This window comes from Orussus abietinus, unplaced genomic scaffold, assembly GCF_000612105.2.
Source record: "Orussus abietinus isolate OABI.00-Male unplaced genomic scaffold, Oabi_2.0 scaffold24, whole genome shotgun sequence".
Lineage (NCBI taxonomy): Eukaryota > Metazoa > Arthropoda > Insecta > Hymenoptera > Orussidae > Orussus > Orussus abietinus.
The window spans coordinates 454603-468116 of record NW_019394437.1 but is presented as its reverse complement, the minus strand read 5'-3'; the positions used below and the strand labels follow the sequence as shown (position 1 = coordinate 468116).

Genomic DNA, 13514 nt, shown 5'->3' with positions numbered 1-13514 from the left:
TTTATTTATGAACAATTTAAATAATCGTGTTGGGGGCTAGTTACCGACATCCGGAACAACCCGAAAACGCAGCACGAGGTGTGGTTAGGTTTTTAGCAGACGTCCAGGTGACTATGGATTCATCATTCAAGAGGTTAGTTAGGTTAGCTAAATTTTTTTAATTGCCTATCGTTTAAGTAGGCAATTTTATTTCACATTTTACAAGATAGTAATTTACGGAATACATTATAAAGTATTCATTCAGTATGTGAAAATGTCATGTAAGTAATTGACGTAGCAAAGTATTTTATACCTTTCATCATGTGCATCAAACAGGAAATGTAAATTTCCAGGTGAAAGCTGATAGTGCACGTATTGTACATATAAAGTTAAGCGAATCCCAAGCCTGGAGATGGCTACCACCACCAATTCTTCACCCACTACTGCTGGTTGACACAAGGAAAGGCGACAGATGTTGATGTCGCAATACTACTTGCCAGTGTGCCACGGTGAACCGAGATCTCTGGACCATTACTTGGGTCCAAAAACGCGGAAATCATGTTGCGGTCTGTTGGAAGCTTTCTTGTAACAGTTATTTTATTTTACCTAATTGTTGAAAATACTGCTCAAAATGAAACATTTAGAAGTGCGAGGGTGAGTTTGATATTTATTGCATGTATTTTTATTTGACTATGATGGTTTTTTTTTATTGAACGTGTTATCTTGACTGTTTATAGCGTAATCACGTTCCACTGAATTTGTCAAAATCTCAGGTACTGAGAGTGGCTCAGCAATCAAATGTCACGCACATAAATGAGGTTCTGGATAATATCTGTTTTGAAAGAGTAGTTGGTACCAATAATCATAAAAAAGTGAAAGATGTACGTGAGTACTCCCACGATGGTACAAATTTAATATATTTTATTTATCACAGTGGTCATGAATATACATGTATGTGTATATTTAAATATAGAATTATATGCGATCATGCAAGAGGAAAGGAATGTTATTACAGATGAGTGAAGCTATTCTAATTATAAAATAATAATAGATAGGTTTCGTTTTAGTATATCAAAAAATCAATGAAAGATCTTGGTTGGTCCGTGGAAACGGATGAATTTGAAGAGGACACTCCGAATCTTGGAAAATTGAAATTCGAAAATATTATAACAAAGTTGAATCCTAATGGCAAGAGGTTTTTAGCGCTTGCATGTCATTACGATTCAAAGTATACCAAAAATGAAAATTTTGTTGGAGCTACGGACAGTGCTGTACCTTGTGCTCAGTTGATAAACTTAGCCAAGGTCATGCGAGAGCAATTGAATTCCGTGAAGGATGTGAGTTTTTCTTTGTCATTCTGATAACGCCTTGTTTACACCAATGAGAATTTTCCAATTAATTTTCAGCAAGATATCAGCTTAATGTTTATATTCTTTGACGGAGAGGAAGCATTTGAATCATGGGGTCCACAAGACTCTATTTATGGAGCAAGGCATCTAGCCCAAAAATGGGAAACCACCTACACTCGGCAAGATGAAGAATTTATTTCAGAACTGGATAGAATGGTATGGGGAAATAACAAAATAAGAAAAATATATTAAACACTGAAGAGATTTTATTTCAGGATTTGCTGGTACTTTTGGATCTAATAGGAGCACCTGATCCTACATTTTACAACTATTTTGAGGACTCGGAATTATGGTATACCATTTTGTATCATACGGAAACTGCTTTAGCAGCTGCGCGGGAATTTGCCGGATATTCTTATGGAAAACCGGAACAAAGGTACTTCCAACCGTATTCCATTCCGACGTACATCGAAGACGATCACATTCCGTTTTTACATAGAAGTAAGTACGCTCCATTGAATGACCGATAGTAGGAACTCTTTCTACCACGTGCATCGGTATCTGACATATTTATATCATATTTTACATTTCAGATGTTTCAATTTTGCATATAATACCGTCTCCATTTCCGTCCTTCTGGCACAAATCAGGAGACAATCGTTCCAACGTCAATATGAACACCACGGAAAATATTAATAAAATTTTAAGAATATTCGTTGCGTCCTATTTACATTTAAAAATATGATAAGTAGTTTTTATAGATTTCATGTTATCTTTATACAGGCACGAGTTCAGGAAAAATTTCTTCTAACGCATGAAAGTAAATGTTTGAAAAACATTGCTTCCTTTGATAAAACTAATTTATTTAATCAATCATTAAAACGGATTATCGCTATAACGTTAGACTAGTGACACATTTTTATATAAAATCTGATATTCAAGATGTGTTTTATTTGCATCAAAGCAACGATAAGCAACGGAATAAAATAAAATATTATCGCGTTCATTATACGTTAGAAAAAGACCTCCTTTTTTGTTACTCTTTTGATTCTGATTACAGACGCGGAACTTGGGAGGTCGTTAAAGGCTATTTCTTTTCGATCCTATGAGTTACCTACAAATTACTGGCGACCAAGTTGGATGCTTTGTTCGTAGATGGCGCCACCGACATAATCTCATTCTGGGAAGATCTGACGAGTCCAATGGGCGGCCGGCCGAAGGTGTCCGAAAGTGGCCGAAAGGGTGGGATCGGCCGCGCCGAAGTCGACGCGAGGCAAGGCACGGCAAAGGATCGGGCACGGAGACGCGAGCGAGGGACGTGGAATGATTTTCGGGATCGATCGACCGAGTTTTCCATGGTTTTACGCGTCCCGCCGGTCGGTGAGTCGCGTACATCGGTGAGCCGTTTTCCGGTGGAACGTTTCAGGGTGTTCCGGTGACCGGGTGCCGCGTGCTTTCCCGATTATACCCGTGAAACGCGGGGCGGCTGACACATCGGGCCGACAGCCAGCCAGGCGGTAGCCAGAGAGAGGGTCGGTCAGCCGAGCCGACTTGCAGGCGTATCGACAGTGTGCGCTCGAGCACACCGACGAAATACCACATAACGACATCACGTACGGGTTACCGTTCATTCAAGAATGTTTTAATTACGAGACTCGGCCATACCATCCAACGACCGAGTGCAACACCATCGGAGGATACCCAGGACAAAATTCTAATTGCTCGACACAAGCCGAGACATGCTCAAATTCATCAGAGGCAAGGGCCAACAACCCACTGCCGAACGTCAGAAACTGCAGAAGGACCTTTTTGCCTTCCGCAAGGTACGCAATCCTTTTCCTTTATCGTTCCTTGATCGGAACCACGATGGATGCGACGTAAACCCATGGTCATAAAACAGCAAACGTTACGCAGGGAGGAATCGGTGGATGTCTCTCGTTCTCTTTATTTTAAAAGCCACGTAAAATTACAGGTAGAGGTGGTGTCGTCCAAATTTATTCAATTTCTTTTATTTACATTAAATTCATGCCAGGCGTAACGTGTCTTGTGTTTTTTTTTAGAATAAACCGATGCAAGGTAATCTCCATCGATGACAAAGAATGCCAAAGATTTAAGGTTACCTCTCCGAAGAATTATATTTCTTGAGAGCACTTTACATCTCGTAAGAGTATTACCGATCGAATTGTTGGTCTTTTCCACCGTGGTTTAACTTGTTCGGTCTAGCCGGTTCTTTGGACGCTTTCCACTTGCACGAGCCTCGAGGTAGCTCGGTTGGTCGAAGGGCCATTCGTCATCGAGCCTCGGGAGATTTTCCCTGGACTTTCTCGTGCACGCGGTGACAGTCGTCGAGGAAAGTGCCGCTTTCCTCGGTTCGAAGAAACAATCGGTAATAACAGGGAAGAGACGACCTGGCCGCGATCAACAGGTCGATAAGTGGGCGATCGTTAGCTCATTCGCGTAGAGGCGTCGCTGCTTTGCCGGTAAGGTAGGCGGAAACGAAATCGGAAACTGCAGCGTCGAGACGGAACGCGGTCGTTTTGAATCCGTTCGTAGAACCGGACAACGACCGGTTCGGCCACTACGAGTGCCGATCGTCAGTGAGAAGATATTGGGACCGGAATACGAGATGATGCGTTTTGTATCTTATCGGTAAAGTTTTGTGCAAACAAAAGCGATAAGAGCCCGCCCTTAGACCGGTTGACGGGCGGTCTAGTCGGGCTGAGCCTTGGCGAGGTCCCGTTAGATCCGATTAGATCCGCGCCGATCTTTGTCTATCGCCTTGGAAGAGGAAACCGCTTTTCCTTTGTCGACATTGCGGGAATACGGAAATATTTCTAATATTACTTGGAGGAGGTGCGAAATGAATTTAAAAATCATCTTTTATATTCCAGACCGTTCAACATGGATTCCCTAACAAGCCGACTGCTTTGGCCTGGGACTCGAGTCTGCGATTGATGATCATCGGTACGGCTTCTGGGGCGATCAAAGTGTATCCTTTACGAAACAAAGTCTGATCGCGGCCACGGAATCAACTCCGGCTCAATGGAATTAACTCCGAGGGTGACTCTCTCGAGTGCACTTGGTAGACGTCTGCAAATGCAGCAAAATGTACTCTTCCGCTTTGAAACAATCGACAGGAATTCGTTTCAACGATTAATGTCGGGATTTCGCCATCGAATAATGTATACGTATTCCGGGTGGAAGGGGGACAAGGCGAGTAGACGAAACGGCGGTATTTGGGGCGTACTACTAAAGTACAAGTAGAGTTTCCACGACGTCCTTTCTTTATATCATTTGATCCTGAACCTTAACTGACCTCGTTACCTGGAAACTTCAGATTTGGCAGGCCAGGAGTCGAGTTCTACGGTCAACATGCCACGGAGAGCGGAGAGAACGCGGTCACGAAAATCGTCGCCCTGCCGAACGAGGTACGAGAAGAGAAAAACCGAAGAGAAGCGGAAACGAGGATAATTTCTGGTGGCCGGACGGAATGGAGTTCACGGCGCGCCGTTTAATTGATTTTCCGGCCCATAGGGGACGCGGTGGCGTCGGCGAATGCGCGGGAAGCCCGAGAAATTCGAAAAGGGTAATTCCGCCGGGACGCGGAACGTTATTGCGGGATGCACTCCGTTGTCGAATTACGTTGCGATAAAAAGTGTCGGCCCGTCGAGTTGCGCTTGTTTAGGAGTCACACGTCCTACGCGTAAGACGATACCTTGTTCCGCTTGGGATCACTGCGAAACGTTGCATAACTTGGTCCGGCACGTACCATGCTTTCGCGTACGTACGAGTCGTCATCCTCGTGTGCGTCCGCGCACACCTTGTCCGAATTACAGTTCGTGACCGAGAAGTGCTTCAACGATGCCCTCGCTCGCGCGCGACTGGCGCATCCAATCTCCGTCTCATCCCGCTGTTTCTCTTTTCGCGCGTGCCTTCCTTTCTCCTCGCCCGCGCGCTTAACGACACCAGGGAGCGTAAACTGTCTCTTTTTTTTTTTTTTTGATTTCTCATCATTTATTTTAGACATTCCTGCCCGTGGGATCTCCAGGAAAACGGGGAATTACGGAGTAATCGCCCGTAGAAACTCGGTAGAGTTTCGCGCCAAGTATATATAGAGGCTATATATATAAACTCAGACCTATTAATTTCTTTATTTTTCTGCTCTCAGCGTCGGGATCAATCCATCGATTGCGCGGGGGCGATCGATTCCCGCTATTCCCGATTTTCCTGCGCGCCGATAAACGAGCGAGTCGCTTATCGGCACTTGGACGCGAATCTCGAAATCTGACGATAAGATAACCCGACGCGGCGTGATCGAAGTTCTTGGGAACGTCGCTCCTGCTGGTCGGACCTGGGTCGCTTGTTTTTTTTTTTTTTTTTTTTTTTCCCAACGATACGCTGCCGAATTCGATCTAATCCCAGATCGCGGATGTTACCGATGATTCCCTTTTCCGCTCTTCCTGGGTTGTCGCCGCGTCGCACGGAAATTGGATAACACCTGCTAATCGGATGTCTCCATGCGAATGGAAATGGAATCCGTAGGAGTGGGAGAGTGGGAGAGGGCGAGAGGCTTTCGCAATTGACTCCAGGACGCGTGAATTGGGATTTTCTCCAAATCTCGTTACTTATGAATTTTTATTCCTCCTTTTCGACAGGGCCGCGTGGTTTCGCTTTGCGACGACAACTCTCTGCACCTCTGGGAGATCAACGAGAGCTCGGTGGTCGAGACCAAGTCCTTGTCGTTGGAAGGGAAGCTGAAGAAGATCTCGGCGATGTGCTTGGAGTCCACCGGGGAGCACCTGCTTCTGGGCACCGAGGGCGGGAACATTTATCTCCTCGACCTGAAGACCTTCGCCATGTCGGACAACATCATCTACCAAGACGTGGTCATGCAGAAGTACGTTACCGTGTTTAATGACGATCTGTCCAGGGCGTGCGTTGATTTTCTGATTTCCCGATACAGCGTCCCCGACGACTACAAGAAGAACCCCGGAGCCGTGGAGGCGATAGCCGAGCAACCCGGCCACCCGGATAACATTCTGATCGGCTACAACCGCGGGTTGATGGTACTTTGGAACAAGGCTACCCCCGGTGCTCAACAGGTGAGAACCTTCGGAGTATTTCCGGCTCCTGGATAGTCCGTTCTCGAGGCGCGCTCCGATGGCCGGGGGAAAATCGCGGACGAGTCGAGGAGGCACCTCGCCGAAGTCGGTGCGACGTATATCTTGAGTCTGAATATTCCGAACACCCGAATGGCGCTCGATCCGGCGAGGTGCCTCCTCCAGGGAAACTCGGGAACATAATGAAATCGTATTGCCTGTATCAAACCTCCTTCTGACTGTCGTTTGTGTCTTTGGTGGTTTTGGCGAACGTGTGTGCGCAGCTGATGGGTTTGTTTTCGCGTACGCAGAGATTCGTCTATCCCCAACAATTGGAATCGGTGCACTGGGTCTCGGACACCCGGTTCGTGTCCTCGCATAACGACGGCTCCTACGCTTTTTGGAGCCCGGGAAGCGACGCCCAGCCAGTGCCGACCACCCCGAACGGTCCGTATCCGTGCAAAGCGGTCACCAAGATCCTCGTCCATCCCTTCGGAGATGAGTAAGTTCCCCCCGGATTATATCCGGACTCGCCGGCGTTACTTGCACCCTCCGATCTCGAACCCGTATTTTCTTTCAGCGACGAGGAGATCGTCCTCTTCGCCGGGGGCATGCCGCGGGCCAGCTACGGCGACCGCCACACGATCACGGCCATGAGTCCGAACAAGAATGTGGTTTTCGACTTTACGTCGAAAGTCATCGACTTTTTCACGATAATGCCGAAGCAAGAGGAGGGCAAGGAGGCGTCGAATATCCCGGAGGCTCTGGTCGTTCTGGCCGAGGAGGAGCTCGTCGCGATCGACCTGACCAATACGGACTGGAAGATGATGGCGCTGCCCTATCTGGTCTCCCTGCACGCCAGCGCGGTAAGCGCGGATTTCCGACGTTGACCGGGACAGGTGAAATGGTCCGATAAGGGACGTCCGTATCACGGGATGCGTTGATTTTAGGTCACCTGTTCCCAACACGTGCCCAACGTCCCGGAGGAGCTGTGGGAGACGATCGTCTCCGCCGGGAAGGCTCAAACCGAGCACCTGTATTCGGACAAGGCCTGGCCCATCGACGGCGGGATGATCCTCTGCCACAAGCCGGCCAATCCCGATAAACTGCCCCGGGAGCTGCTGTTGACCGGCCACGAGGACGGTACCGTGCGATTCTGGAACGCCTCGGACGTCGCCCTCACGCCCCTCTACAAGTACAACTCCTCCGTCCTGTTCACCGGAGAGCATCTGGACGTTCTGGAGCAGCCTCCCGAGGACGAGGAGGACGAGTGGCCGCCGTTCAGGAAAGTCGGGACCTTCGACCCGTACTCGGACGACCCCCGACTGGCCGTGAAGAAGGTCCTACTGTGTCCGATCTCGGCGACCCTGGTCATCGCCGGGACCGCCGGGCACGTCATAACGGCGACCGTCTCCTCCGAGCCCGTCAACAAGGAGATCAAGGCCGTGTCCATGAACATCGTCAACGACCGCGACGGTTTCGTCTGGAAGGGGCACGACCAGCTACCCGCCAGGACTACCAGTATCTCCTTCGCCGTCGGCTTTCAGCCCTCCAGCTTGCTTCAGCTACATCCCCCGGCCGCCATCACGGCCTTGGCCATTCACAGCGAGTGGGGACTCTTGGCTGCCGGCACAGCGCACGGGCTGGCTGTCTTCGACTTCACCAGGGTGAAACCCGTCAGCGTCAAGTGCACGCTCAATCCCAACGGTAAGGGGCGCGTATCCCTGGATTCGGTATTTTTTTTTCCCTGATACCCATCGTCCGAGTACCAGCAATTCGTCGATTGCTAGATTTGCGTTCTTTTGCAGATCTGTCCGGCGCCGGCGATACTCCGATATCCCGGAGGAAATCGTTTAAGAAGTCCCTTAGGGAGTCCTTCCGCCGATTGAGGAAAGGCCGCTCGCAGCGACGAACGAATGCCAGCAGTCCCACGAGAAATCCCGTGCCCGAGAAAAAGAAGGAAACGTCAGTAACCGCTCCTTATCGGCCTGGCCGAAACGCGTATCCTCCCCCTGATACTTACGAGCGTTCTTGCCAACAGGCCGAGCGTGGCGTCTTCTCCGAGCGTCGACCTTTCCCCCGTCGAATTGAAGCCCGTGGAGAGACAGGTAGAAGCGAGGCCGGTGGACGACGCCCTGGGCTCGATGGTCCGGTGTTTATACTTTGCGAGGAGCTACATAATCAGCAGTAAGTCCTCGCCGACGACTACGAATTTCGCAACCTGCGACCACTCGGCGTGACCCGCGTTAATCGCTCTTTTGCAGTGCAAAATACGACGCCGACGCTTTGGGCGGGCACGAACAACGGGACGGTCTACGTTTTCACCCTGGCCATCCCCGAGGGAGTGAGGCGCACCGAGAAGGACGTGAATTGTACTCTGGGGAAGGAGATCCAGCTGAAGCATCGCGCCCCGGTCATCGCGATAACCATTCTGGACGGGTCCAGTATTCCCCTGCCGGAGCCTTTCGAGGCCGAAAAGGGCGTCTGTCCAGGCCCGGACATGGCCTCGCCGCACAGAGTGGCCATCGCCAGCGAGGAGCAGTTCAAGATATTCAACCTTCCTTCGTTGAAGCCCTTCTGCAAGTACAAGCTTACCGCCCACGAGGGCTCCAGGGTCAGGAAGACCGGCTTCGCAAAATTCACCTGCAGGGTCGAGCCAGCAGGAACGCACGAGGAGACCTGCCTTCTGTGTTTGACCAATCTAGGGGACTGCCTCATCCTGAGCGTTCCAGAGCTCAGAAGGCAACTCAACGCCGCTGCTATTAAAAGAGAGGACATCAAGTGAGACGACCGCCATCTTGTTTTCGCCTTTAGTTGTCGCCAGTTTTTTTATAACGAATTATTTTTTTTTTTTCTTGCGCAGCGGCATCTCGTCATTGACCTTCACGAGATCGGGCGAAGCACTGTACTTGCACTCCAGCTCGGAACTCCAGCGGATCTCTCTCTCGGCGACCAAGGTGACGAAGGCACACTGCGCCCTGAATTTGCCTCCGAACGCCAGAACTGCCGTAGAAGTTGCCGCGGAACCCGCCTCCGAGGAGGCGCAACAGGAGGTCACCGTGGAAGGAAGAGCCGACGCCGACGGCGAGACGCAGGGAAGTCAACCGGTACCGGCGCCTAGAACGATTACCGAAAATGGCCTGGTGGGCTCGAGTAAGTCCAACGACTCCTGGACCCCTCGGGGAAGGATCGCTCTTTTCAGAACTGATCGATCGCTCGTGCACTCATCCTCGCGTTCCATCCGGTGATTTTTATTTTCGAGGATCTACGAGAGCGCGTCATTCTTCGGGGTGCATTCGCGTACATATTCGGCGCCCCAGGATTTCCATACTCGGGCTACCCGTCCTGTCGGATCCCGTGAATTTCTGAAATAGGTCTTATCATATATTTTCTTATCTTCGTACATTTGGAAGGGACGGCCAGAAGTGAAAATCCTCAGGGCGCCAGTCATTAAATTCGCGTAATCGCTTGGCCTTAATAACCCGTGTAAATATTGTATGTGCGCTTTGCTACGTTTATTTCCTGTATCGTTTCCGACGCGCCAAGAACCGCAGCCGCGAGACATTGCCAGTGGACGCGGTTCTTGCCGTTTCTCTTCGATCTGTAACGCGTGCCTTTTAGCTGGTGGCGAAGAGTCCCCGAAAGAGCCTTCCCTGAGGCCTGCGACGAGTACCTCGGAGGTGAACGGAGACGACGATCGCCAAGATCTGAGCTCTATCGGCGACATCACTATCGACAGCGTCAAGGATCATCTACTGTAAGTGTAGGAGTCTTTTGGTACCCGTTGCTCTAGTGCTCCTCTGTATCGCCTCGGTCGCTACCGTCGTCCCCGATGGTTGGTTTCCCCCTGCTAATCGCTGGACGTACTCGCGTACCGGCCGCCTCTCGGCAGGAACAGTTCGCTTTTTAGAACCGCGACTTCCTCCGAGGAACTGCACGGTCGCCTAGCGGGTCTGAAAATGGAGGTGACCTCCCGCACCTCGGAGATCTCGACGCAGAATCAGTCCCTGGTCGTGAAGACCACGACCATAATCTCGCAGACACCCGGCAACGGAGCCACGACCAACGGCGAGGTGGAGAACGCCGTGACGAGCGAAGAGCAGCAAGTCAACAGTGAGTAGCGACGAACGGAGAGCCCGGAAGGCCGAGGCCCTTGGAAGCTTTTCGGTTTACGTTTGGCACGTATTCCCTCGCTTACCTATCACCCTTCTCCCTTGTTTTACCATTTATTTATTGCGTAGGCACAACGGTAGAGAGAGAGATTCGCAGCGGCACCGAGACCACCACGACACACGCGACCATCACGTTGCCCCCGAATGTCGAGGTCAGCAGCAAACGCCTAAATCAAACGAGTCGAATTAATTTTTAGAATCGCTGCCAGCGGTTTCCGCGTCTCTTAACTTGTCTACTAACGCTTGGGGCGATTGGCAACACGTCGGTACTAACTCGCTCAAGGTGACGGGACGCCTCTGAACCGCGAGGACCCTCGGAATGCACCTTACCGTGGGTACTCGGTGGTACATCGGTAACCTTCCTCGAGACTCTTACCCATCGATCGCTTGACGGTAGATCCTCCTTTTTCAGTGCTCCTTCCATTAGCTGGACGGTAACCTGGCTGATATGTTGAAAATGCTCATTTTTTCATTCGATTAACGCATTCATCGTAGACTCGACGATGTCGCCGACCTGGTCGGAGCATTCGTGGTGGCTGGTTAGGTATTAATTTCCCGGCACCTGTGGGGTTACGGTACCACGAACGGTCAGGTGCGCTGCTACCCGGTAAAAGAGACCGTTCCTTGGGTCTCCAGGGGACACGTGGTAAAGCGGACTCGAACGAGCGCGTTTAAGCACCGATTTGCGGGTCCAGGGTGCAGAGCCTGGCCATTTCCGTCGCCTTCACGAATCGATGTCAATTTTCAGATTAGTGCGGCTGACCTGGCGAATCTGGAGGTGACCACGACCATGGTGACCACCGAGAAGTCGAAGGCGCCGCTGGCCAGGCCCGAAGAAGTCGGATCTTAGGGCTCCGAACGGGAGCACCAGGAGTCCTCGGAGACCCCTAGACCCAAGGGCCCGATCGGAGGGCGAAGAACGTACACCCGGCCCTACTTAACAGCGACATCGGGAAGCGTGTACACAGCGGCGGTAGTTAGAATTTCTATATCCGTAGATTTTTTAAAGTCTAGATTTCTACGCGACCCTAGGCATTAAGGACGACATTGGCACGGTCTTCCGAGCTCTCGGGAACACCGCGGATTACCGTGTGGCGATTAGATTTTAATAACGGAGGTGGAACGATGGGAGGTTCCCGAAGTATAGGGAAGACCTGGAACGCCGTACCCGTGGAATGGATGCATTTCTGGTTTTTCCTGTTTTACTCTTGTTTTTATTTTTATTTTTTTTCCCCCTTTTCTTTATCCTCCCGACAGTATTGCAAACGCGAATGCAGCTCTAAAGATTCGTCGAGGGACGATTCGTTTTTTACTCGTTACGAGCGCGTTAATTACCGCGTGATCATTCGAGGGGTGGTGTACCGATGTTACAGGAGAGTACCGACGAATCGTGTCGAGTTCTCGTCCCGCTCGACGGTGGGTTTTAACGAATTTTTTTTTTCTATAACGCTTAGGTACGTAATTCAGGGTCTCGTTGCGAGGTTTTCGGTATCCTTTCGCGTACGAGTAAATGACAAATCGTCAGCGTACGACGTATTTCTACGGATTAAATTTGAACGGCGTCGATTAGCTCTCGTCCGATCATCCAGTATTTCGCACGTTACGAGTCGAACGCTAGGAAAAGAGTGGAAGAGAGAAGGAAAGTCTCTACTTAAGCGAACGAGCTCCGATGCGAGTCTCGAGAGCGCATCGGATTCATTTTCTCGATCGTAACTATTATTTCTTTCCTCTTTTCTTGCGCCTTCGTTTACGATTGCGGTTGAGCTTAAGTTGTACGTATACGTGTCTAGTATTCGTTAACGTTGTTACTACGCTAAGCCTACGGTCGCTTAGGTACATTCTACTCGTTTAGGTAATCTTGGTGGAGGACAATTTGCGGTATATATGATTTCTACTCTTGAGTTTTCTCGGAGCGTCGACGCGGGCATTTCTCGTCCGCATATCGAGTACCCAATTTTGGGTCTACGTTCGGCAGCGCTTCGGACACCTATTGCACCTCTGATCTCAGTAGAACTCCTTTTCGAGCCGATATGACTCGACGCAGGGCCTGAAACACCTTTTCGAATTAGCGGATCGTCGTAGTTGCGGAGAAGGAAGCTTCGGAGAGCTTTTGCACGCGAGCTCGTACGGAACGCGCCTTCTCCGAGCACGGATCACCGATACTCACGAGTTACGACCGAATGGACTTTATGCATTTTCTACCCGTCGTCTTAGTATGTACGAATGATTATCGACTACGATTATACAATATACCTGTTAATAAGATTAACGTTTGGGGCCTTTGTAGATAGATTTTATTCCGCAGAACGTTCATAATTATTATGAATTTTTACCAGAGTGGCTGACCGACTCGTATGGCAGAGCTCGTAGCGTGTTACTAATTTTAACGCTAAGCCTAACGATCGTGCCCATCGGAAATCGTCCCATTTCCCCCGTAAGATTAATCGATTGCGTTTGATAAGCCCGTCACTTTAATACCACTGCCCGTTAAAATGGCCAACGATGGCAAAAACCTCTGCGTCGGTACGGACGGCAAGCCGGTTACTATTTCTTTCGATTTGTCTCTTATCGTATGACGACCTAGGAACGTTTATTTAAAGCCTTATTGCTTCGAAGAATAAGACTCGTGCACGTATTATGTATTCCATGCGATACTGCCCAAGGGACAGAACGATTTTCAACGCATTTAGATGAGTAAGGAACGCCTTGGTTCCGAGGTTTTTAAATTTCATTGCCGTATCCGGCATTTTGTACACGATACCTATTGTAACATCACTTATTTTATCATTAAACTTTTATTTCCAAAATGATCGTCTCCTTAGTCTTCGACCTTCTGAATGTGGACGCCGAGAGAAGACTGAATATATTTTCGCCGCGACTCCCTGAATTTTTTCTACGCCCTCGGGGGTCCGCAA

At 49.7% G+C, this 13514-nt stretch overlaps 2 protein-coding genes across 4 annotated transcripts; both read left to right on the top strand.

Annotated features, from left to right (window-relative positions):
• The first annotated feature begins 499 nt into the window (after positions 1–499).
• Positions 500–2339, top strand: LOC105701835 (glutaminyl-peptide cyclotransferase). Its single transcript, XM_012428946.2, has 6 exons — positions 500–633; positions 717–860; positions 1047–1316; positions 1386–1544; positions 1604–1829; positions 1922–2339. The coding sequence occupies exons 1-6, from the start codon at positions 538–540 to the stop codon at positions 2071–2073; spliced, it is 1047 nt and encodes a 348-aa protein (XP_012284369.1). The 5' UTR covers positions 500–537; the 3' UTR covers positions 2074–2339.
• A 111-nt stretch (positions 2340–2450) lies between these two features.
• Positions 2451–13406, top strand: LOC105701827 (lethal(2) giant larvae protein homolog 1). 3 transcript variants are annotated; one of them, XM_012428926.2, is made up of 17 exons: positions 2453–2558; positions 2592–3151; positions 4220–4317; positions 4666–4756; positions 5984–6225; positions 6292–6430; positions 6712–6929; positions 7008–7293; positions 7378–8134; positions 8236–8392; positions 8469–8614; positions 8692–9208; positions 9291–9580; positions 10049–10184; positions 10320–10540; positions 10669–10751; positions 11348–13406. In XM_012428926.2, the coding sequence occupies exons 2-17, from the start codon at positions 3068–3070 to the stop codon at positions 11447–11449; spliced, it is 3567 nt and encodes a 1188-aa protein (XP_012284349.1). In that variant the 5' UTR covers positions 2453–2558; positions 2592–3067; the 3' UTR covers positions 11450–13406. The 3 variants fall into 3 exon arrangements, with proteins under 3 accessions (XP_012284352.1, XP_012284349.1, XP_012284350.1); XM_012428927.2 differs by having other exon boundaries at positions 2454–2558; positions 6739–6929; XM_012428929.2 differs by lacking the exons at positions 10049–10184; positions 10320–10540; positions 10669–10751 and having other exon boundaries at positions 2451–2558; positions 11348–11481.
• Positions 13407–13514: the final 108 nt, after the last annotated feature.

Excerpts from the sequence above, each read along its gene's own strand:
- LOC105701835 (XM_012428946.2), top strand. The coding sequence starts at position 538 with ATGTTGCGGTCTGTTGGAAGCTTTCTTGTAACAGTTATTTTATTTTAC. Across the intron at positions 1,317-1,385 it reads AATTGAATTCCGTGAAGGAT|CAAGATATCAGCTTAATGTT; the intron begins GTGAGTTTTTCT and ends ATTAATTTTCAG. Across the intron at positions 1,545-1,603 it reads TTTCAGAACTGGATAGAATG|GATTTGCTGGTACTTTTGGA; the intron begins GTATGGGGAAAT and ends ATTTTATTTCAG.
- LOC105701827 (XM_012428926.2), top strand. The coding sequence starts at position 3,068 with ATGCTCAAATTCATCAGAGGCAAGGGCCAACAACCCACTGCCGAACGT. Across the intron at positions 6,226-6,291 it reads CAAGACGTGGTCATGCAGAA|CGTCCCCGACGACTACAAGA; the intron begins GTACGTTACCGT and ends TTCCCGATACAG. Across the intron at positions 10,541-10,668 it reads CGAAGAGCAGCAAGTCAACA|GCACAACGGTAGAGAGAGAG; the intron begins GTGAGTAGCGAC and ends TTTATTGCGTAG.